The 22,501-nt window shown below is 47.4% G+C and overlaps 1 protein-coding gene across 5 annotated transcripts; it reads left to right on the forward strand.

Annotated features, from left to right (window-relative positions):
- The first annotated feature begins 6,996 nt into the window (after nucleotides 1-6,996).
- Nucleotides 6,997-21,765, forward strand: TMLHE (trimethyllysine hydroxylase, epsilon). Of its 5 annotated transcripts, XM_090150201.1 has the most exons (9): nucleotides 6,997-7,178; nucleotides 7,893-8,055; nucleotides 10,480-10,646; nucleotides 12,070-12,246; nucleotides 12,993-13,272; nucleotides 14,292-14,411; nucleotides 17,263-17,499; nucleotides 18,153-18,291; nucleotides 18,912-21,765. In XM_090150201.1, exons 3-9 carry the CDS (start codon nucleotides 10,481-10,483, stop codon nucleotides 19,041-19,043), a joined length of 1,251 nt encoding a protein of 416 aa, XP_090006327.1. In that variant the 5' UTR covers nucleotides 6,997-7,178; nucleotides 7,893-8,055; nucleotide 10,480; the 3' UTR covers nucleotides 19,044-21,765. The 5 variants fall into 5 exon arrangements, with proteins under 5 accessions (XP_090006327.1, XP_090006328.1, XP_031450231.1 ...); XM_090150202.1 differs by lacking the exon at nucleotides 7,893-8,055 and having other exon boundaries at nucleotides 6,997-7,206; XM_031594371.2 differs by lacking the exon at nucleotides 7,893-8,055 and having other exon boundaries at nucleotides 7,041-7,178.
- Nucleotides 21,766-22,501: the final 736 nt, after the last annotated feature.

Consider the following 22,501-nt stretch of genomic DNA (forward strand, 5'->3'; position numbering starts at 1 on the left):
TCATTCCCCCTCCTCCTGGGTGTCCTCGCTCATCTCTCACCCATTGAGAACCCATCCAAGGTTCTTGCTGGATCGTCCCAAAAGCACCAGGGCCACCAAACCAATTGCAAAGCAGCAGGACCTTGCTTTGTTCACTCACAGAGAGCCCAGGTCATGTCTAGGAGGAGCCTAGCCTAAAAACTGTGTCCAACCACCACTGCTGGTCCTCATTTCTCCATGGGCTGCTGGTAATTCCCTTCCTTCATTAGCACCGTCACCCCACAGGTATTTATAGCCATTTATAGCCATTTATAGCCCGCACTGACCCTGCTTTTTAACAAAAACATGAATTTAACTCCTTCTGATGCTCCTCTTTCCTCCAGCTCATCCTGGTGATCCAAAACAACCCAGTTTGGAATAACCAAGCTCTTCTCTTCTTAATGTACATTCCAATCCCAAATATTCCTTCTTTCTCTGTTCCCAGCATAGTCAAAATGCTTTGGGCTCTGCTGCCTGTAAGACAAGAGCAAAGGTTTATTAAAGGATGCTCCAAGCATTCCCAGTTCTTCCAAGCTGGGGAATTAGATCCATCTCTGCATCCTTTGCACCACATCCAGCGCAAAGGCACAGGGGTAGGACACAGGGGCAGTGTTGGAGGAGGGACAAGCTGGCATGCCATGAGGACAGCAGGGACAGTGTCATCGGGACAGGGACGGTGTGCTTGCCTTCTGCCTCACGCTGGGTGCACGCCGGCCCTTTGGAGCCACTGGCCGCCAGCCAGCCAGCCATTTCCTGGTAATCTAATAGCCGCAGCAGATGAACTGAAAATGCATTTCCTGCCACCGTGCTGTAAAATTTTTTATTAATGTAAGGAGAGAAACGCAGCCCTGGTCCAGGGCTGCCAGGGTGAGGGGCATCTGCCTTGGTGGAGAAAATGGGGATAAGGGACATGGAGATGGTGAGGAGGGGATGCTGTGGGAAGGTGGTGGGCATCCCCTGAGGACACACACAGAGGGAAGCACCAGGCTGGGGTTGTGTTGAAATCCAGCCTTTGGTATGGCTTCAGCTTCCCTGTCTTGCAGGAGCACCACGGTCACTTCTCTGCCATTTCCAGTATTGCTGCTTGGGGAAGGATGGGGCCTGAGGATGAGGTGGCCTTGGGCTGCCTTCTGCCACACTGGAAATTCACTGAAAATTCATGGAAAGCACGTGTCTTGGTTTACCCTGTTGGACAGAGACACATCCCTGGAGATCTGCAGTCAGAGTATGTGCCAAGCCAGGCATCACACAGGGATACTGAGGCACAGGTGAGAGAAGTGCCTTTCCTGGAGGCTGAAGTGCCCCAGCAGCAACTCCAAGGCAAAGGAACACCACAAGTGGGTTTGATGGCATCTCCTGGAGCATCCCCACCTCAAACCCCCACCTCAAACACCCCAGCCCAAGTCCCCTTGTCCCAGTTGAGGCCATTCCAGAGCCACCTTGGTGGACACAGCCCCAGGGCTGTGGGGCTGGAGACATTGGCGCAGCCCTTTTCCCACCCGGAGCCTGCTTCCTGCGCCAAGGCAGAGCTAAATTGGAAAAACACACACAATGACCTCTTGTGGAATGTAGTATGAATATTTGATAGGTCTAATGTAATCATATCCAATCGATATAGGCAGGAATATCTTTCCTCCCTCCTGTGCTCTCACTCTGCCCTGTCCCTTCCTCTCTTTTCCTCTCTCTCCCTCGCTCTCTCTTTCATTAATGCATTCTCCACTTTACATTATTTATTAACTTCCTTCCTTTTTTTTTTTTTTTTTTTTTTTTTTTTTTAATTTAGAAAAAATAAATTAAATAACAGTGGTTATCTGGAGGCTCAGCCTCTCCTGCCTAAGCGCTTTTGGGCCAAACAGTGAGCTCTTATGAGGTTCCCCAAAGGCCCCTGGGCATGTCCACCCATTGCACACAGTGGAGCAGATTTGTGCACAGACCCATCTCTCCCATCTCCCCATGGAGAAGTATAGCAAATTCATGGAAATCAGGAAATTAGGTTAGTTCATGGTTCCTGACTCAGTTTCCCTTTCCGGTAGGTATGGTTTATTCTTGGTCTGCAGCCACCTGGGAAGGACCCTTCCTGCTCCCATGCTTTGGGACATGCAGAAGATGTCCAGGGTATGGCCAGAGCTGGCTGCCATCCCCCAAGATCTCATGATCCTAAGTATCTTCAGCACGGACTATCTCAGAGCAGACTGCAAGTAATACAATGATCCAGTCTGTATTGATAGAACGAGTAGCAACAGCTTTAAAATGAAACACAGGAGACCTAGATTGGAATAAGGAAGAATTTTTTTTACACTGAGAATGGTAAAACCTTAAAATATGTCTCCGCCAACTTCTCCAGCCCCACAGCCCTGGGGCTGTGTCCACCGAAGAAGTTGTGGATGCCCCATCATTGGAGGTGCTCGAAGTTGGGTTGAACAGGGCTGGTGACAGATGTCCCATGTCATGGGGTTGGGCCAGAGAATCCTTAAGGGTCCCTTCTCCTTAGAGCACAGTTTGCAGGCTGGCCCTTGTGCGTGTCACCCAGCCCTGGCTTTTGCTGACTGAGGAAAATCACTAGCAGCTGTCTGCTGAGGACCACAGCCTGGGAGAGAGAACTGGGGAGGAGAAACAGAGGAGCACAAAGGGAGAGGGAACAGGAGAAGGTTTGGGCAGGGGAGAGCCATGGGGATTTATCTCCCATCCCTGGGGGAGGATTTACTCCACCTCCTTGCAGTTCCCCTGGCTGTTGCAGACACATGGGAACTGGAGAGACTTCTGCTTTAATGTGGATTTGCTTATTGACTCTGCAGAACTAAGGGTAGAAGATTGAGAGGAGGAAGTGTTGGGAAAGAGCTCCAATTAGGAGTGTTCAAGCTATATATTATCCTCTGAGCCAGCAGGCAGTGAGTCAGGGTGGTGATTGGGAGCAACCTGCAACCCTGTCTATCCTCTTAGGACCCCAGTGCCCATATCTGCAAAAGAGTGTGGGACTTGGGGTGGGTGCTTGAGACCACAGAGGGGTTTGGGTTCGACTCCCAGAAGATGGGAGCAGAAGATGGGAAGCAGAAGATGGGGAAGAGGGGACATTCATATTTCCCACCATCCTCTCCTAAGGAAAAGATCCCCCAGATACTCAGCTTTCTTCAGGGTTCCCTTTCTGTTCTAAAGCAAAGAGCACTGGTAGCTATTTCTCCATTTCAAATACAGAGTACCTCCCCAGCTGCCTTCTGTCCCATCATTTCCCACCTCACCTCTCCCTGCAGCATCTTCCATTCAACCTGCAAGAGCCTCCTGAACTCTTTCAAACTTATCTCCCACCCTAATGTTCCTGGGTGGGCGTTCTTCCCAGAAGAACTTCAGAGGCCTGTAATGGCCTCAGACATCACTGCAGTTGAGCAGGACCCACCAGTGTTATAGCCTGGACCACGGTTGGGACTGAAGGAGAACAAGGTGAAAGCCTGTTAGAAAAGTACAGCCCAGCCATCTTGTTTTAATTTCCTAGAAAGGTTTCAGGTAGAATCTTGGTTGGAAAGGGGGTGGGAAGGGGTCTTTAGCCCCTCTCCACATACAGTGCTAACAAGGCTCCCAATCTTTGATTCCTTGGGGATCAAACCAGGACTCAGAAGAAAAGGCTGGGACTTCATGGAGATGCTATCCTTGCAGATACCTGCACTGCTCTCCTAATAAAGGTCCCATAAACCAAGCAGAGCTTGTCAATTGTGGTGTTCCAGCACTTTCTTCTTGATCTCCACCCCTACTCCTACCAGGTGTCCCGCCATCATCCTACTGGTCCAGTCTTGTGCTGCCTTCCCATGCTTCCCACCCACATCTCAGGTATGGGGACATGATGACAAGCACAGGCGGCATGGAGAAGACAAGGGAGTGAAGGCAGCTGGCAGCCCCCAGGCCAAGCTAATCAGAGAGAAACCGTGACGTAAGGGCAGGGGAAGCGGGGTCCCGGCCTTTCCCAGGCTCTGCCGTGCTCCACACTCTGCTTCCCTGCCAGTTTATCAGCCACTGGAGCACGACCAAGGGAACATCGGCCAGGACAGAACAAATAAACATCCGAGTTTGGGCTTCCTTCCTTCCTCTGAATAACCAAAAAAAAAAAAAAAAAAAAAAGGAGGCAGGGGATTAGATCAACTTTTAAAAGATTGAAACAAGTCAAATAAATAATTATTTATTTACGTTTCCATGGGAACGTGATGCATTCCTGGGGACTGGGCAGATCAGCTCTCTGCCCTGACTGCAATCCCCAAGAGGATTTGGGCTCTGCCCCTTTGGCTGGTCATTCAGTCACCTTGAAACCCACTGTCCAGTATCACTGCGAGAGACAGACATTTGGAGGTGACTTTATCCATGGAAAGGGAGAATTACGAGGAGATGGAGGCTTAAATTAGCTTAAATTATTAGAAAATCCACTTGGACTCTCATGTCTTCAACACACAGCCACTTTTCAGCCATTCATAGCCAGTGTAGAGGTGCAGTCCCAGTTGATATAAGTTGTTTTGTTCTTATTGCTGTTTTGTTGCAACAGCCTTGCAGCAAGGGGAGCTACAGTCCATGGACCCTTCTTACCTTGACCTTTCTAAAAGGTCCTTCTGGATCATGCTGTGCTGTATATGATTTTGTTAAGCTGAGTTGAGTGTGGCTGGGCTGTATCACTCAGGCTGGCTCAGGTTGTATCACTGAGGCATATTTGACTGGGTTGTATTTGGTTGCACCATTCAACTTGTGTTGGGTTAGACAGTGTCACTTGTGTTGGGTTGACGTGGCCATTTTGGCTGGGTTGAGTTGTGCTCCTGAGTGGTGTAGCAGAAATGCTAAGTCACAGCTTGAAGCAGTGATTGAGCACCTGGTGGGAAGGCAGGGCCAACCCAGGGGAGCTCAGGTGCATGCAATGTACCTGAGTGACCAGAAGAGGTGCAGACAGGATCCACTCCTTCCCAGACCTCATTTAAGGGTTGGCAGTGGAAGCAAAGGTATTTTGCTGGAGATAGCTCTATATCTGTGGCCTTCTAAGGGTAAGCAGATTTTTTCCTTGGTTTCTGTGTCATAGTTGCTGTGTTTGCCAAGGACTTTAATACTCCTCTGTCATCGCTGTGCTTCCCATCGCATTATGGCATTACAGGTGGTAATGGGTTTAGCTGGAATGTACATTCAGGTTGGGTGGTTGCACATCAGAATGACACAGTGCCTACACACACACTGGCGCTTTTCAGTATTTTTGTTCCAATAACCACTTCCAGGAATATCCCCAATTAATCACTTTCTTTGTTCTTGCAGCTTGTGTGGAAACTGCTGTGTTTCCCATAAAACGTTAATTCCTTGTCCTGACCTGCGGAAATATCCCTCAATTTTTGTCAGTGCAAAGCTATGCCTAAAGATTAAACCTGCATGTGCTCTGCACGTCAAGGAAAACACCATTTGACATCAGCACCAGCAATGTGACCTCCAAGAAATCCCGCAAGCAGAGAAGGAATAGCAACATCTCATACAAGCCTTTGGAAGGGACTGGAGGATACATCTGTAGGATGTATAGTAGTGACGTGCTGCTGACCTCGCAGCCCTGGGGTGTTGGAGCTGGTGGCCAGGATTGGCAGGGCCTTTCCCATGTGGAGGGCTAATTCTGTACCCTCAGGACCGGATGCGGTATCTCGTCAGCAGCACCCGGCTGGAGAAGGGAAGAGCACTGTGTGGGCTGTTGCTTTTTTTAAAAACCACTTATGACCCTGGGAGGAGCATGTGAGCAAGAGGAGAGCATGTGAGCATTGCTGCAAGGAGGGGTGGAAACTGGGGAAAACTCCCAGCTCCCGAATCTCACAGGGAAATCCCTAGAAAGCTCCCTGGTGCCCCCTTTCTCAGCATACAAACTCCTATGCAGTGGGAATCAGGTGGGACCAGAAGCACTGGTGAACTCCATGCCACCCTCGCTCCTTGATGTGAAGAACAACCCCATGACCTTGCGGTGTTGCTGCCCACCCCATCAGCCAGCACAGGAAGGGCATCCTCCAAATCCCTGCTCTCCCTTTCTTTTGGGTACCCAGCAGCCCAGCAAGGGCCAGTGACAAATTCTCACGGAGGCTGAGATGCCTCTGCTGTGAGCTCAGTGACTGACTAACTCGTTTATCTCCTCTGGGAGCCGCACTGAGCTGTTGGGAAGCAGCAGAGCCCCGCCAGCTCCTCTGCCTGTTCCAGATGCCTTCCCCATCGCTTTCCTGAAGGGGGAAGAAAAACACACAAAAAAGCTTGGAAAACTGAGCTGTGGTGACATGCAATCGCTCAGGGATGGCACAGGAAGAAGGAAGGCTCGGAATGCCTTAATTTCGGAAAGACTTGGGTGAAAAATCCATGCGAGTGCGGATGTGGTGCCAGGGCTCAGCGCTGCTCAGGCTGCGTCCCGCGTTACGACAGGGCTGCGCGGTGCTGCGGGCTGTGCCATGAAGCGACAGCCCGGATCGAAACAAGCTCGGCAGCTCCGGTGCCACCACCGTGCCGCTCTGTGCCGCCTGCGGGCCCGCACTGCAGAGCAGCTCCGTCGGCAGGGCGGCCGAAGCGCTCGGCACCGGCAGCCCGCCCTCAGGAGCTGCTCTGCGGCAGGACACGCGGACCCGGCGGCTGCTATCGGCGGGACGAGGCGGCCCTCCAGCGGCCGGACCGGCACCGCCGCCTGCCTCGCACCTCGCTAAGCGCCCCACACGCGAGCCGTCGCTTCTCAGTGTGCAACTCTGCAGGTGTTTCCCCACAGAAGCCGGGCCTCCACCCCGCCCGCACCTCCGAGCGCGAACCCGACCCGCGGCCTCGGAACACAGCACCGTCGGACCGACTCAGAGCACTGCCCATGCGTGATCAGCGCCCTGCGGTGACTCTATCCCGCAACTCTCCTCTCTATGGTCTCTCGGCGGAGCGCTGTTGTTCTCTCCGCCCCCGCCAGCGGCGCTCTCCGCACTTCAGGCTCGCTCTATGGCGGGAGCCTTTCTATCACAGCCCTCTCCTCTCTGTGTCCGGAGGCGTTTTGCTCTCGGGTCCTCCTAGCTCTCTATGGTGTGCGGCGCTCTGCACCTCGGCCTCCCGCCTATTTATCGCCTCGCTTTCTCCGGCTGTTGGTGTTGAACGCGGCGCTGCGCGGAGCCCCGCAGGCACAGCGCGCAGCTTCCGCCCGGCCGCGTCCCCAGGTACGGCGGAGGCACGCGAAGCGACTCGGTAACAGCGCTCCGCTTTTCGGCCGTCCCCGCGCCGTTCTGCGAGGGGCTTTGCTGTGGGGCTGGGCTGGGGTTGCTGCTCTTCTCCCGCCTCGATGCTCGCTGGTTTGGGTTCGTCTTCCAGAGAAGGTAGAAATGAGAGATGTGGCACCTGCAGGCCGCCGTCCTCCTCCTGCAGGCGTTTTGCTGAGAGCAGGGTGCGGGCTGCGGGTCGGTGTGGTTCCTTTTTTTTTTTTCTTTCCCCAGTAGGTATGTATTTATAGATGAGAATATTTGGTTACTGCTTGTTTTCCAGCTCGGTGTATCTGTTTGCTCAACGTGGAGCTGCGGCTCTGTACCTGAGGGCTTTGAAAAGCACAGCTCCTTCCTGCAGATGCTGATTGCAGCGGTGAAACCACGGGCGGTCGGGCAGTCCCTGCCATCGGGCAGCCTGAGGGAAGCCTGATGGACACACGAGGCCCGCTCTTCCTTCCTCCTGCTCTCACTGCGTTTCTCTCGTCCTTACTCTCCCCAGAGCCCTGTGCTGTACTTCCGATCACAATCTGAGCTTTCTGCCTTTCTTGCAGCTCTGCCGTGGGTTCTGTGCGTGCTCCTGTCTCCCATTCACCAGCTGGTGGATTCTTGGATAAGTTGAGCCAAATGTTTTTGTGTGTAATGTCTGCACGGGGTCTTGTCTCCCTTTGGCAGAGGGGCAGAGTTGGAAATTGAAGATCTCTCGTATCTCAAAGTCCGCTTGCCTTCACGTGAAGGGTAGTTTGTTGTCCTCTCCTTCCTCCTGCCTGTTTTTTGTGAATTTCAAGGGAAATCTGGTCTTGGGACCTTGCAGCTGCTGCATTTCACAGGTACTCAGGTAAGGTGTGTGTGATGTAGGCAACATAAAGATCAGAAGTGCAGCAGGGAGGTAAAAAGGAGGACTGGAGGAGAGAGTTATCTGTTCGTATAACTAATTCCAGCCAGGAGAGTGTTATTAGCTTTTGTTAAACAAGCTCAAAGGCAAAATATAAATTCTCTCTAATTCTACAGATTTTTTTGTATGTCTGACTCCTCTCAGTTTTAATGCCTTTTGGAAAGGTTTAATTTATGGCTTCTCTCAGCTGTTTGTGGTGTCTACTTCCAGGAAGAGCAGCAGAGAAGCAAGAGGTCTCAGTGATTAGATTAAATATCTGGGTCACTTACCATTACCTGTGTTTATTCTCTGGTAAGTTTTGATACTGGAAGAAGACAGAGATAAAAAAGAACATGTGCAGAAAGAGATAACTATGGCTGGAGCTGCCCCAGGCAGAGGCCACTTTGTAAATGGATTTATGGATGAGCTTTTCCTATCAGTTTTGTGTCCTGTGCAAGGAGATATCAGCCGTGTGAAAACAAGGTTCTTTTTTTTTTTATATACTCCCTCAATTGGTGGATATTCTTGAGATCCAAAAGCCTAAATGGAGTGAGTCATCTTTCTTTCACAAAGCACAGTCTTAAAGTAACACGAGTGTTAACACTTGGTTTGGTGACTTAGCTCATTTCTTTAAACTTTGTAAACCCAACGATCATTATTGGTAACTCTTGGTTCTCTGTAGGTCCTCTTGCAGATTTCCTTCACTTAGTCATTATGTATCAAATTTGGCTAATTCCTTTTCCTATATTCAGTTTGTAAAGCATTCTCCCAAAACTTAGCATTGGCACAACTAGATGCCACATTATTTCTGCAAAACCTGACTTTCTAGTGCACAGTTTGTCTGCATTGAAGATGCTGGAGATTCTGAGGATGCTGCAGCTCAGTCAGCATCTGGAAGGAGATCCAGGAGCTTTGCAGGACACAAGATCAGTTAGCAGAGATCTCACTGTCTGCAGGTGTCAGGCAGAAAGCAGGGAGCAGCCAGCACTCCTCTGCCTGGTATGCAGAGTAAAACAGAGCTTCTAACCTGAATCTAGGTGATTTGCAAGATAGCCAGATTCCATGCAATCTGCTGAGGATGGCATATTGCATTTTAGCAGCCACAGAAATCAGAAATGTCTTTCTGCAGCTCTGCAACTGTCAGTGAGTGGTACATAGGCTGAAGCCAAGCACCTTACACAACTCAATGATTTGCATCTTAATCTGAAACTGCATTATCTTTATAAAACTGTTTCTACTTTTTTTTTCCCTCTGGAATTGACAGTCCACTTTTTTCATATTCAGCAAATTTTCTGGGAATATCCCCCTCTGTGCTGATTTTACTGTTCTTATTAACTTTCACCATTTCTGCACTAAGTCACCTATGAAGTGGAGAAGCAGGTTAGACAGCTGAGGCACCAACGTCTGTACACTTCAGATAAGAAAATGAAGGCAAATCAGAAAAGCAGGATAAGAAATTCTTTCTGTGCCTGTGTCTTGTTCAGTGATACTGCATTTCGATGTGCTTCAGATCAAAGCATTGTTAAAATTCTGCTGGGTTTAAGCCTGACCTCCAGAACCTGATGAACACATGACAGCGCTTAGTGTGGCTTCGGCTTCATGTCTTTAAACTTGCAGGATTTTGCTTTTGTTCATCGTCTTGGAGTGTTTTTATGAACCAACCTCTGGAATTCACCTTCTCATCTCTGGTCAAAAGTTAACCGTGGCTGGTTATTCTTCTGTGCTTGCTGTGTCCTTTGGCAAGAAGTTCTTCCTCCTCATTGTTCTGCATACTTTTTCTAGAACTGACCTAATTTCTTGATTCCTCTATTACTTGCTTTCCTAACCAAGGTCACTTTTCTCCACTTCCCTGATGATTACAGCTCTGTCTAGCAAGGTGGAATTCAGCTTGGGGAAGACCAGAGAAAGGACAAGTCTTGCTGCAGATAAGGTTTTGCCATTGTTTTGTAAAGGACTCTGAACACCCAGCTGTCTCTTCTGGAAGTGCTTTGCCTGATAAATCTCAGGATCTTATCTACTTCTCAGGACAATTTTCTGCTGGAGTTCATGTTGATCACAAAATAAACAAGATGTCCTTGTTTCTCCTCCTATTTCCAACTGATGTTCTGTGATTGGATTAGCTTATTTGTTTTAAAAATTCATCACCTGCTCTAATGCTGAATTCCCTTCTGTTTCCATTACACTCAGTTTTAGGGGCTTTTAGGAGTTTTCACGTACTGTCTTCATTGTCTTCGGTAGTGGTGGTGTCTATGAAAGTGTTCACTGTAGCTGGCCTAAGCAAGGGTACAGCACCCATTTTCATGGAGTAGGCTGCATGCTCTACATGTTTATACCAGAACAACAGTATAGCTGACTCTCTTTGTTCTCCTCCTTCTCCTGGCTGTTCAGGATGTGGTGCCGGAGGCTGGCGTGCCTGCTCAGTGTGCCTTGCCAACACACCAGACATCACTTGCTGTCCTGCAGCAGGAGGACCTTCACTGCTGCTGTGGCTCGCTGGCATCACACAGCCCCAGAGTCCCTCAGCTGTGCCTGGCAGTTACATGGTGATCATTTAGGTAGGTGTGTGCTTTTAAGCCTCTTTTTGGGTCTTTGGGGGAAGAGGGGCAAGATTTTCCCGAGTTTGTTTTCCCAGTAGTGATCCCCTTCTGAAACAACCCTTGTTTTTTAGAGAGATGTGTGCTGGAATTGGCGTTTTATGTTCCCTTTGGGAATTCCCAAAGGCAGGATGGAGCAGGTTTGTCTGCTGGCAGTAAGTCTTTTATAATAAGTGAGGCAGTGCTAACTCAAAAAGTAAGTGATTCCTGAACTGTTGTTGCATCTGAACCTTGCCCTGTCTGCCAGTTGTTCATTATGTCTTGCAGGTGGGATGGCTGATTCAGTGTATGTCCCAGCTCTCTGCCTTGTCCTCACTTGCAGGTTTTCCTTAAAACATCAGTCTTTGAAACAGAGTAGGTTAGAGCAGGCTTGTAGGCAACCTGTTTGTGTGTCTGGATGGCATGAGCAAGCCTTTTTGGTGTAAGTTGTTCCTCCCTGTGAGAATGCTGAAGGGAAAAGCAAGGAATGAGTGCCTCTGTGTGAAGTAGAACAGTTATAAATGCAGTCTAAGGTCAATTTGTTCTTAGTTTTTTTGGAGGTATTTTTTTTGGTTTTTTTTTGTTTTTTTTTGTTTTTTTTTTTTTTGTTTTTTGGACACAGCTTAGTAACTGAGACACATTTCCCCATGGTGTCTTTCACCTGCAGTTGTCCAGCCTCTGCCTTGTGATGTCTGCTGAGGCTGGTCAGAAGGTGTTGCTACTGTAGAGTCTCTTGTAAGCCTGTCTCAAAAGGGAATTGCTTAATATTTTATCCAATGTAGTGGTCCTCTGAGAAAGAATATTGTTTTACCACGTAGATACTTGGATTTCAAAGCTGGGAGGAAGGGCTCTCCTACTGCCTGTGCCAGCTCTGATATTCCTCTAAAGGACTTTGGGTATTCCTAAGCTTTCTCTGAAGGGAGCAAGGAGGTGACGACTCGAATGCTAAGAGGGAATTAGAGATTGTGATGTTGTTTGTAATGTGTGTTTAGTTTAGAATATTTGGCTGGTTCTTACCTGTGCTTGTGCAATGAGATCTGCAGCTACATGAGCACGAGCAATCTTGTTATGTACAGCGGCTGCTGGGTGGCTCTGAATTTACTACCCGTCGAAGAGACAAGGTAGACATGTTTGTTAACCATACTGCTTCCTGTTGCAGGAAGTAGGATAAGACTGACTGTGGACGTAGTAAGACAGGAGACCATGGCAGAATCACTGCCAGTGGTGCTCTTCACTTGAGATCTTTTGCCTGGTCATCATTCGATAAGCTAATTTGCACAAACTGCTGCAAAGTCTAAAAGGCTCTGCATCTCCTAGAAGTGACTCATAACCTATAGGCTCTTTGTGGTTTTTTTTTCCTTACTGTTGACACCAATGCATCTTCTGTGCCCGTGACTTTTGGCAGAGCTCAGGTATGCAAACACCTTGATGCGCTTTGATTTCGTCTGGCTGCGGGACCACTGCCGCTCAGCTTCCTGCTACAACGCCAAGACAAACCAGCGCAGCTTGGACACAGCTAGTGTGGACCTCAGCATCAAGCCCAAGGCTGTCCGAGTGGATGAGACCACGCTTTTCCTCACGTGTGAGTACCAAAGCACCTGCACCCTGTCTGTCAATGAAAAGCCTTAGTTGGAGTGAGGCTGGTTGATAGATCCCACTCTTAAGGCTGTCCCCTCCCAGGATACCTTATCTCTAAATCAGGAGCTGTTTTGTGAGGAGGCTTAGCTGTAAGCAGATTTTTAAACACTGCTGTTCTGAGTAGGGCTGTTTCTGTAAACACAAATCAGTCTTATTTATGTCTGTTTTTTCCTCTCCTTAGATTCTCTCTCTCCTCTTGGTTAGATATGTGTGCATCTCTAGCATCTGTGTAGCTTACTGGAGGAATGTGGCAGCAGTGCAAACAGTGAACATATCAAGAGCTGGTTCACTTTTTCTTTACTCTGTTTTATTTGAACTGATGTTCCTTATCAGAATTCATATCTTGTGTCCTTTCTCCCTGCTGCTTTCTTCCTTTTGCTGCGTTTTGCTTTCATTTATGGTACCTTCATTTATGGTCTAGTCATCAGTGCTTTACTTTTCCATGGAGTCCTGTCACCTGAGAGTAAAACTACTGAAATAGAAACACTTGGCTTTGAATTTGAGTTGTTGGCAATACTACCAGTACTTATGGCCTAAACCAAATACTTTTTTTTTTTTCTCTTGATACCAGCCAAAATATTACGTTGTTAGGCAAAATTAAAAGGGTGAGGACTGTCCTAGGTTGATGGTTGCACTGGCTGTGATTTCAGGCTGTTCATTGCAATGACTGTCTCTCCTCATGTGTCACAGGGCCGGATGGACATGTTACACGGTATGGGCTGCAGTGGCTGGTGAAGAACAGCTATGAGGGGCAGAAGCAGCAGGTCATGCACCCACGGATCCTCTGGAATGCAGAAATCTACCGCCAAGCCCAGGTCCCCTCTGTTGACTGCCGGAGTTTCCTGGAGACAGACGAGGGGCTGAAGGAGTTCCTGCAGAACTTCCTTCTGTATGGGATTGCTTTCGTTGAGAATGTCACTCCCACCAAAGAGGACACACAAATCTTAGCAGAAAGGATCAGTTTAATCAGGTAACTAGTAGTTCCCCAGGAAGGCCACAGACAGCTTTGTAGAACTGTGAATGATAGGCTGTTATTTCCTTTTTGTATGGAAAGGTGCTGCCCTTGTATTGTGCTCTGTTGCATGTTCTGCACACAAAGGATCTGGGTCTTCTGCAGTCTCTGGCAAGGACAGAGATGGAGTATTGCACAGTGGGATCTGATTCCTTTTGGGGGGGAAACCAGGGGTTACTAGGTTAGAGCTGCCACAGGAGCATACAGTGACTTTTGTGATAGTGGGACTGTGCACAGAGAGGAGTAACTGAAGGAAGTAGCCTGTCTGGGAAGACTTGAGCTTTGCAAGGAGAGAGATTTCCTGTTGTGACTTGAAAGGTTAAGAGGGCAGCCCTGGCCCTGGGAGCCAAGGGAGATCAAAAACAATTTGTAGCTCTTGCTAAAGAAAAATACTGGGAAATGTTTCTTCTGTGTTTGTTTAAAACACACCAATAACATGGCAAGCTTGGGTTTGGGTTTCAAGTTTTATGCAAGCTCAGAAACAACTTAACTTGCCTTGGGCCATTAGAAGAGAAGGGATTTCTATTTCTGTTGATGAATAGCTACTCCAAATAGAAATTAAGGGCTCTGAGGAATATCCATCCCACGTTTTCCTCCAGATCTTTACCCTCATCCTGTAGCCCTTGAGTATTGTTTGTCCCTTCTGGGTCCTTTCCTTCTCTAAACTCTGCCATGCACATTACAGGGAGAGGTCGGTGAAAACTCCAAATCTTAAGAACAAGAAAGGGAATTGTACCCACATGGGTACAAACAAAGGTTAGCTGCACTCTTGTAATTTCTAATGTTGCTCAGTCTTTCCACGATTTGGCTCAGACTCATCTTTGGAGTAAAAGGAAGATCTGTATTTGTGGAGGAGAAGTAAGACTTGCTCTGCATGTGAGATGGGCGAGAGTGACCTCGAAGTGCAAGAGAGGATCTGTTTTACAACAATACTGATCCCTGCAGCACTCAGTGATAACTGCCCACCTCTCTTGCAGGGAGACCATCTATGGCAGAATGTGGTACTTCACCTCTGATTTCTCCCGGGGCGACACTGCCTACACAAAACTGGCTCTGGATCGGCACACTGACACAACCTACTTCCAGGAGCCCTGCGGGTATGTGCTGTTGCTGGTTCACAGACACTCAGCACAGAAGGCAGGAGTGATTCACAGTGATGCGGTTTAGACTTGATTGTTTCCAGTACTGTTGATGTGATGTAGTGTTGCTAGTCATACAGTAATTCTGGATCCTGCTTGATTCGTTTGAAGTGAGGTAGTCTGTAGATGCCCTATGTTTGAAACTCCCAGCTCTTCCAGAATGCAGACAATGAAGGAGGTTTGGGTAGTCTTTGTAGTTGTACAAAGTTGCTGCAGAAGTTTGCTTCAGCTTAATCGTGCTGACCTGGGTAAGCCCTCCTTGTCCACATCAGCTCTGTGTTTCACTGGCAGAGCACTCCTAGTGGTAGCCTCTGGGGAAGGAGGGAGCAGCCTGTCTTGACACAGCCTGCACTATCTGCTTCTGCCCTCCCCAGCTGCATGAGCGGCAGCAGAGGTATGTGCTGCCCTCCTATCTGCCCTCTGCAGATGCTCTGCTTCAGACTGGTTGGGATTTGTATTTTGGCAGTAGTGCAACCCTGTAGGAAGGGCTAATCTAGCCCTTCAAAGTTTACACTTGTATGTGCTTTAAACATTTAAAAAAAAAAAGTTTGTAGCTATAACATCTCCCAAATGCAAATCTGCAGACTGCTTTTCCAGTATAGCCTATGGACCACAAGTTCTGTACCCAGTTGGAGAAAGAAAGGCAGCATCCCTGATCATGGTTCACACTGAAGCGCAGAAGGCTTAATTTCATCCATAATTATTATTATTAATTTTTTTTTTGTTTGCTTTCATCTCGGTCAAGATGGAAGTTGTGAAAAGGCCCTGGGGTTGAACTGCTGGAAGCATGGTGATTTTGTAGGACTACAGAGGAAGTCATCTTGTCCAAGCCTCCTGCCTTATAGTAGGATTAGCTCTTCCTAATTAGGCTGTTCCTAATGAGTTCCTGAGCATTGTAATGGGAAGGTTTTGTTAGGCAGACGTGGAAAAACAGATGAGGACCAAATCATGTGAGATGTTCTGGCTGAATATGGATTTCAGAGCAGCTCACTTAAAGCAGGAGAAGTAGTGCTACCAAGGAAGGCACCTGCTTGCCTGTGCCCAACCTAGCACAGAGTTTTTGGGTGGCAGCATTTGTTTTGAAGCAGCTAGGCATCAGGAGCAAGGTAAGCAGTTTCTAGTGTGCTCTGTGTAGCTAGGAGTATGTCTGTATAAAACTTAAATCCTGCCATGTGCTTCTGATTGGCTTACTTGTTTCCAGTGAACAGCGACTGTAGAACCCATATGCTTTCATTGCTTGTGCAGCCACCTGCTTGCTTCACTTGCTCTAAGAGCTCACAGAATCTCCCCAGCAATCAAATAAAAATAAATTAGTAATCAGAGCTTCAGCCTACAATTGCACTTTAATTGAACTGCTTATTGAACTGCAGAGCTCATTAGCTATTTCTGTACCTTTCTTTTGTGTAGGTATATTCTAGTCTGCAGCAAAATGAAATGTATCAAGCCATGGCAGTGTGGACTAGGCTAGTGGGCTGACTATTAATGCTTGCAAACTGTAGCTGTGCAGGTAAAACATGAATTTCTGGCTTTCCTGGGCACATTTCTCTGCCAGAAATCCTTTCTCAGACTGTTGGAGGCTTATTCTGAAACGTTTTAAACATTTTAAACTGTCTTTGACCTGCTTCTAAAGAAAGTGAAGTGTTTTTCAAGAAAGACATGTTTATTTGAATGTCTGCTTTTCCCACTGCAGTGAATAAAATCAACCAGATCTAACAAGTCTCAAATTAAATTACTACGAAGGGTAGAGGAGAGAAAATCCCCAAGACACAGGAGAGTGTGCAGTATTATCTCACTTACCAGGCAGCGAAGAACTTACTGCCCTGAGCTGCAGGAGGAGACTATGGCCTTGAAAGCACAGAGCCATGAGGGGTTGGGCAACCTATGCTCCTGCACTTGTGGTCTGAGTTGCTGTAATTATTCTGATCCTTCTGTGGATATAAAGGACAATTAGAGTCCTTGTGAAAAGGTACTGGTGAGGCTGTAGTTAGGAGCATCTGCCAAATCACTTGCTGTAGGGTGGTGTTAAGAGGCCGCAAAGGAAGATCAGGAGATACAGGCTGCCCTGAAAGATTACATTTGACTTTCTGATAAGTGAAGTTGATACTCTGTGAAAACTGACAGTATGTGACTCAAGGCAGCTCCTAGCTGTCTTTTCCTAATAATACAAGGTCTGACATGCTTGGATGAAGGGGAAGAAAGAAACTTCAGAAATTTCAGAAAAGAGCAAAAGCTGTTCAGCTGAATTGGACAGCTTCCTGCTAGGGAGGGGATGTCCTTATATGGAAGCTTCTCATTCTAGGACTCTGTTCCAGGCTTCCCAAGGGATTTTTGACATACTGTCACATGGCTTGTCTTGACTAGCTGTGGGAGACCAAGATGCATGTGCATTCATATAAGAGTGTAGTACCACCACCATGTCTTTAACTGCACTCTTGTTCCGAGTTATTCTAGTGGTCAGTTTTATGTTTCAAACCTCTACATCCTATTGCCTGAATGGACCTTGGGTGTCACATACCACACACCACTTGAAGTTTCCCTGCGTTGTGTCTTTTGGCTTAGGAGACTATGTAGACAGTAGCCCTCTTCCAGGAAAGCAAAGTATATGAGAGCTAAAGATACAGCAAGTAGAACTGCTTCTTCCTGGGCTGTCTTCATCCCCTGTCAGGTCTTAGTGAAATAAATTGTTGTGAGACACTTGTCAGTAGTACCACTAGAGAGAGGTGTTGCATCTATCTGGGTCTGCAGGGAGTGCATTTTCTTGACAGGACAGGCAGCTGAAGTCTTTCCCCTTGTGCTCTTACCCGTACAGCATCCAAGTGTTTCACTGTCTCAAGCACGAGGGGACAGGAGGGCGTACGCTGCTGGTGGATGGCTTCTATGCAGCGGAGCAGGTTCTCCGGCAAGCACCTGATCAGTTTGAGCTGCTAAGTAAGGTGCCACTGAAGCATGAGTACATAGAGAATGTGGGGGATTGTCACAACCACATGATCGGAGTTGGGCCAGTCCTCAACGTCTATCCCTGGAACAATGAGCTTTACCTGATCAGGTAACATCAGAATGAAGATGGGGAGGAGATGGGGTTGGGCAGACTGTAGTGATTTTCCAGAAGACAGCTTCAACAGAAAACCATTGCATGTTTCGGGGCCGGGGAGGTGGGGACCACAAAAACACCATGCATTTCCTTTTGGGCTTTGCAGTGATGTTTTCAAGAAAGTGTAAGAACCACTGCTGCTCTCTTGAAGCTTCCAGCTTGGCTTAGCGCTAACTAGTCTGCAGTTTTATTCTGAAAAACCCCTAGTCCTGTCTGTAGCTGGTGCACCTGTTGCATCCTGCCTCTGTTTGGAGCCTGGCGTTTCCTAAACAGTGTGGAGCTACTGACTGACCAGACAACTGACTTCTTTGCTTCTTGGAAGGAAAGAAGTTTTTAATATCCCAGTGCTGATGGGCTTCTCTTTTATTCCCACCTTTTTCTCCACTGCTGAGAAAGTACAGAACATCCTTCTGTGAAAAGCAGCAAAAACTGTTGGACTTAACAGTGAACTCCTCCTTGCTCCAAATGTTTGCTGCATAACCTCTGTACTCATTACTGTTGCCTCCTTTAATACTAATCTTACGGCTCCTGAGCTTCTCTCTAGAAACATGTGGCTGCACTGTGCTCTTAGGACCACATAAGTGATCTTTTCTCTTTTTTATTTCTAGATACAATAACTATGACCGTGCAGTCATCAACACTGTGCCTTATGATGTTGTGAATCGTTGGTACACTGCTCACCGCACACTCACCACTGAGCTCAGGAGACCAGAAAATGAACTGTGGGTCAAACTGAAGCCAGGCAAGGTAGGACTTTGGAGTTGGAGGCTCGTGTGCTTGGTACAGGCAGGCTTTGCCCTGAGTTGGAAAGGCTGATGCTGGGTGCAGTTTTAGAAAAGCTAGAGCTGCAGTTGTAGAGGTGTTACAGGGTATGTTTTCGTCTACCAGCTGTGTCTGCTTGAAAAAGTTTTTATTCCTGCAGGGTCTATATTCAGCTTGGGTCCCAAAAATGAAAGTGAAGCAGAAGTATTCATACCAGAATCATTTGCACCTCTCTGTTCTCAAGGCTGTCTGGGGAAATGACCTGACAGGCTGATGATGACCGTTTTCTGTTGTTGGTGAATTATGACCCAACATTTTTGGCAAAAAAAAAAAAAAATCAGAAGTACATTGCTAGGTGTTGTTTTATGCTATGGTTAGCAGCAGAGCTACTGGCATCAGGTGCAACATACATACTAGATCACATCAAAAATCTACTTATAGTTTCATGTGCTGTGTCTGACAGTGTTGAACTGGGAGGGTCAGACAGATGGTGGTGTATCCCTACCTACTCTTCCAGAGAGGGATCTCCAGAACCTGTCACATCAGAGGGTCCTGGCTCGGTGTGGTGCTCACCCTGTTCTGTTGGCTTTCTTCTTCCCATGCAGGCACTGTTCATAGATAACTGGCGTGTCCTGCATGGGCGGGAGGCATTCACGGGGTACCGCCAGCTGTGTGGCTGCTATCTGACAAGAGATGATGTGCTCAACACCGCACGCCTACTGGGACTGCAAGCTTAGCCTGGGTCATCTGCTGTGCAGAGGCAGACGGAGCTCCACGCCATGCTGGTGTGTCACCACGACCATGTTGCACATACCTCAGACACCTCCGCCCTCTCTGAGCAGTTCTCTCTCTGCCTGTGTGGGAGAGGGAGCAGGTGGAAGCCAAAGGTTATGGGAGCTTTATGGGACTGTATTCTGCCTTTTTCTGAGCTTGGTCAGCTCTTGCTGTCTGTGCACTCAGCCTGGTCTTTTCAGCCAGCCACTTTGTTTCAGCTCCAGTGAACTAATCACACTACAAGAAGTGCTCCTCCAATCAAGTGCCTTCAGAATCTGAAATCTGTTTCTCCCTGTTGTTTGGCCTTTTTTGTCAGTTACCATATTCGTTTTTTTTGGCATAACAGAGAAGAATGGATATATCTGGGATCTTGTTTCACCTCAGACCAGATGCCAGACCAGAGAAAAAGGAAGTCACTGTTTGTTGAAAGTGCCACTACTTAAATTGAGGGCTGTTGGCGTGTATCTGTGACTTCTTTCTTCTTAAACAAGTTGTGTACCCCTATCTGACGGGCTCTGGTACAAGCAATGCTTCTTGAGATTTGGCCTGGAAAGCCAAGCTCATATAGTTAAGGTACCTCTAAAGGTTTAGGTAGACAGAAAGGGGAAAGTAGTGAGATCTGCACAATGGAAAGGAGAGGTGGCTTTATACGAGGAGAGTGCTTCTCACATTTCCTTCAGTAATGTAATGTTGAACTAGTGGTCTGTCTGCCTGTTATGCTGTACTTCAGTCGAAGGTGAAGGCTCATCAGCTTCAAAACAAGGTTTGACACATTTCCTACTCTGCCTGCTCTTCCGGCTTTCTTGAAGAAGGAATTTTTGTTAGAGCATCTTTACACTGGCTGCTGGATGAGGCTGACTTTTTTTTCCACCAGATTTTCCTGCATATGAAGGTAATGAACACAGAGGTATCTTTCAACTCCTGGTAGCAGGAAGGTAAATTTGTACAGTGGCACACTGAACAACCACGGTGGAAATCTCTTTTTAGGTATTATTTTTAATTCTTCCATATTTTTGGGAGGTATTTGCTCTGCTCTGACTGGACCCTAAAACACGATCCTGTTCACTTCTGGCTTTCATGTATGAGAAAGATATTGTTATGCCTAAGGTATAAATGGGGTGTAGATGCCAAACCTGCTGCCTTTGTTTAATCTAAATATTGAATGTATACATCTTAATGTTAGGAAGCACTCTTAAAAGCTCCTGTTCCTGTGGACTGAGCTAACCTATGCTGTCATTTGCAGTGAGACACTACTCCATCAGGAGTTGAAAGGGTTTCAGAGTGAAGGCTGATGGGAAGCTGTGTATCAGAGGATACATAAAGAAGTGAAACATAAGCAATGGCAGCAGACTTGAAGGTGAGCTGGCTTCTGTCAAGTGTGTCTCCCAAGGCTTGTGAACAGCCTCAGACATAGGCAGGCACTTGAAGTTTCCTATAGACTAAGCCAGTGGGTTCCTTGAGCCTGCATCATGCATTGCTTCTATTATTTCTTTTCCAAATACTTGTTTTAAAGGTTCTCCATAGATGCCAGTTACACCAGCATAACTTACGTGTGAAGCTTTGCAGATCTTCATTAACCACACAGAAGTAGCAAACCCCTGTGGTTACATCTGCTTCTCACATAACCCATCTCACATGCTCCAGGGTTGCTCCACTTTGTACTTCTGGGTGAAGCTACGACCTGGAACGTGTTGGGGAGAGGTCATGACAAAATCATTTCTGTGTTAATTGACCCTGGGAGGGGGACAGAGGAGCCTGATCAGTGTTTCAGGATGTCAGAGATTTCTGAGCTCCTCTTGTCTCCTTGTGCCCCCAGGATCAGCATAGAAGCACTTGGGTTAAATTGGGACTCATCCCTTAGTTGCTGAAATGAGCTTTACTTCCCATTTTTATCAGCTGCAAGCCAAAAATCTGCCACTACTCTGAGCTGGAGAGTGCAGGGCTATGGCTAGCATGAGGGAGAACTGACTCAAAATATACTGACAATTGTAGTGATACAGGTGCCTTTCTGATGAAGAATGTGGTGATCGTAGCTCTGTCTCCCACTGAGCAGTGTGGAGCTGCCAAGAGCTGTGGTCTTCAGCCACCAGACTCCTCTTTTGAGCCATCTCCAAGCCAGCACACTCCTTGAGGTGATTGTGTAATGTGTTTTGGGGAAAATTTTTCACCATGAATGTAGCAGAAACACATTTCCTCATAGGTGTTGTTCAATTCAGTTTAGCCATTTCATAAGAAAATGGGGAGGGAGCTTTGTTTAATCTTGTGCTCCACCTCTTCCTCACTTCCCAAGTGGACTGACTTGTTCCTAAGCATCTTGTGATCATCAAGGTTTTATTTGTAGAAACAGGGCTTCTTGGTGACTGCAGTCTGTCTGATATGGACATCTGTTGTGTCGTGTTATGGAACAGGTGGTTTGCTGTAATGGTATCAGATCAATTTCTGTAATTAAGCTTTACCAGTTCTTTCAGCCAATAAATGATGAACTGCTTCTTTCTCCCTCCCACTACACAAGGGCTCCACTGTATGTGTTTTTAAAACATTTCCCAAAAGTAAAAAAATGGAGTGATGATGTACTAAATGAATTATAAAGTGGTCAGGTTAACAAGACGTCTGTGCCTAGCAATCATGAACTTGATAAGTACATTACCCATCAAAGTTGAAATAAATCTGAGAAGGGTAGATCAACGCATTGCCTTTGGCTTTTTGTCATTCATTCTTTGCACTGGCCACACGGTGGCAGAAGATGCATGGAACAGCATGAAAAATCAGTGTTAAAAACTCAGTATCAATTCATATCCACCTGTGGCTGTAGGGTTGCTGCTGTTTCTGTCTCTTCTGCTGTGCTACATCCATTTCTCTTGAAAAGCTCAGGGACTGCTGGTCAAACATCTGCAAGACAATGAATATTTTTAAAGAGCAGCAGGACATGATGTACATTGTACTAAAGGTGATGGTGAAGGGAGCAGAGATGTTGTGAGGACACACAGAGGGGATTTGAGGGAGCATGGAGAAAAATGGGTTGGTTTTGAAGGTGTGGGGAGGAGGAAGGAATCTGATCTAAGCATAGGCTAGGGGAAACCAGAGCTCATCAGGTGGCTGATGGAGGGCAACATCTAACCTGAGGCCCTCAGTTCCCACCCATGTGTGTCCCTGGACTCACAGATTGGTTTCCCAGGGGCCAGTTCTCCCTAACCTTGTGTACCTGAAGATTCCTGCATTGCACGTGCACCTTCATTTATCTCTGCTTGCCCTCTGGTCCTTTCTAATGCTTCCTTTTGCCCTGCAGTGCTCCCCCGTGTCCTCTTTTGGAGTCTTGTCCCCTTGGAATCATTCAGCTCTGAAGAGACTTCAGTCCTTCAGTGAAACCAAGGTCTGCTCCTGGAAAATCCCTTTTGTTTCTGCACTTGTCATGCTCAAATTC

Source organism: Phasianus colchicus, chromosome 14 (genome assembly GCF_987193195.1).
Source record: "Phasianus colchicus chromosome 14, bPhaCol1.hap1.1, whole genome shotgun sequence".
Lineage (NCBI taxonomy): Eukaryota > Metazoa > Chordata > Aves > Galliformes > Phasianidae > Phasianus > Phasianus colchicus.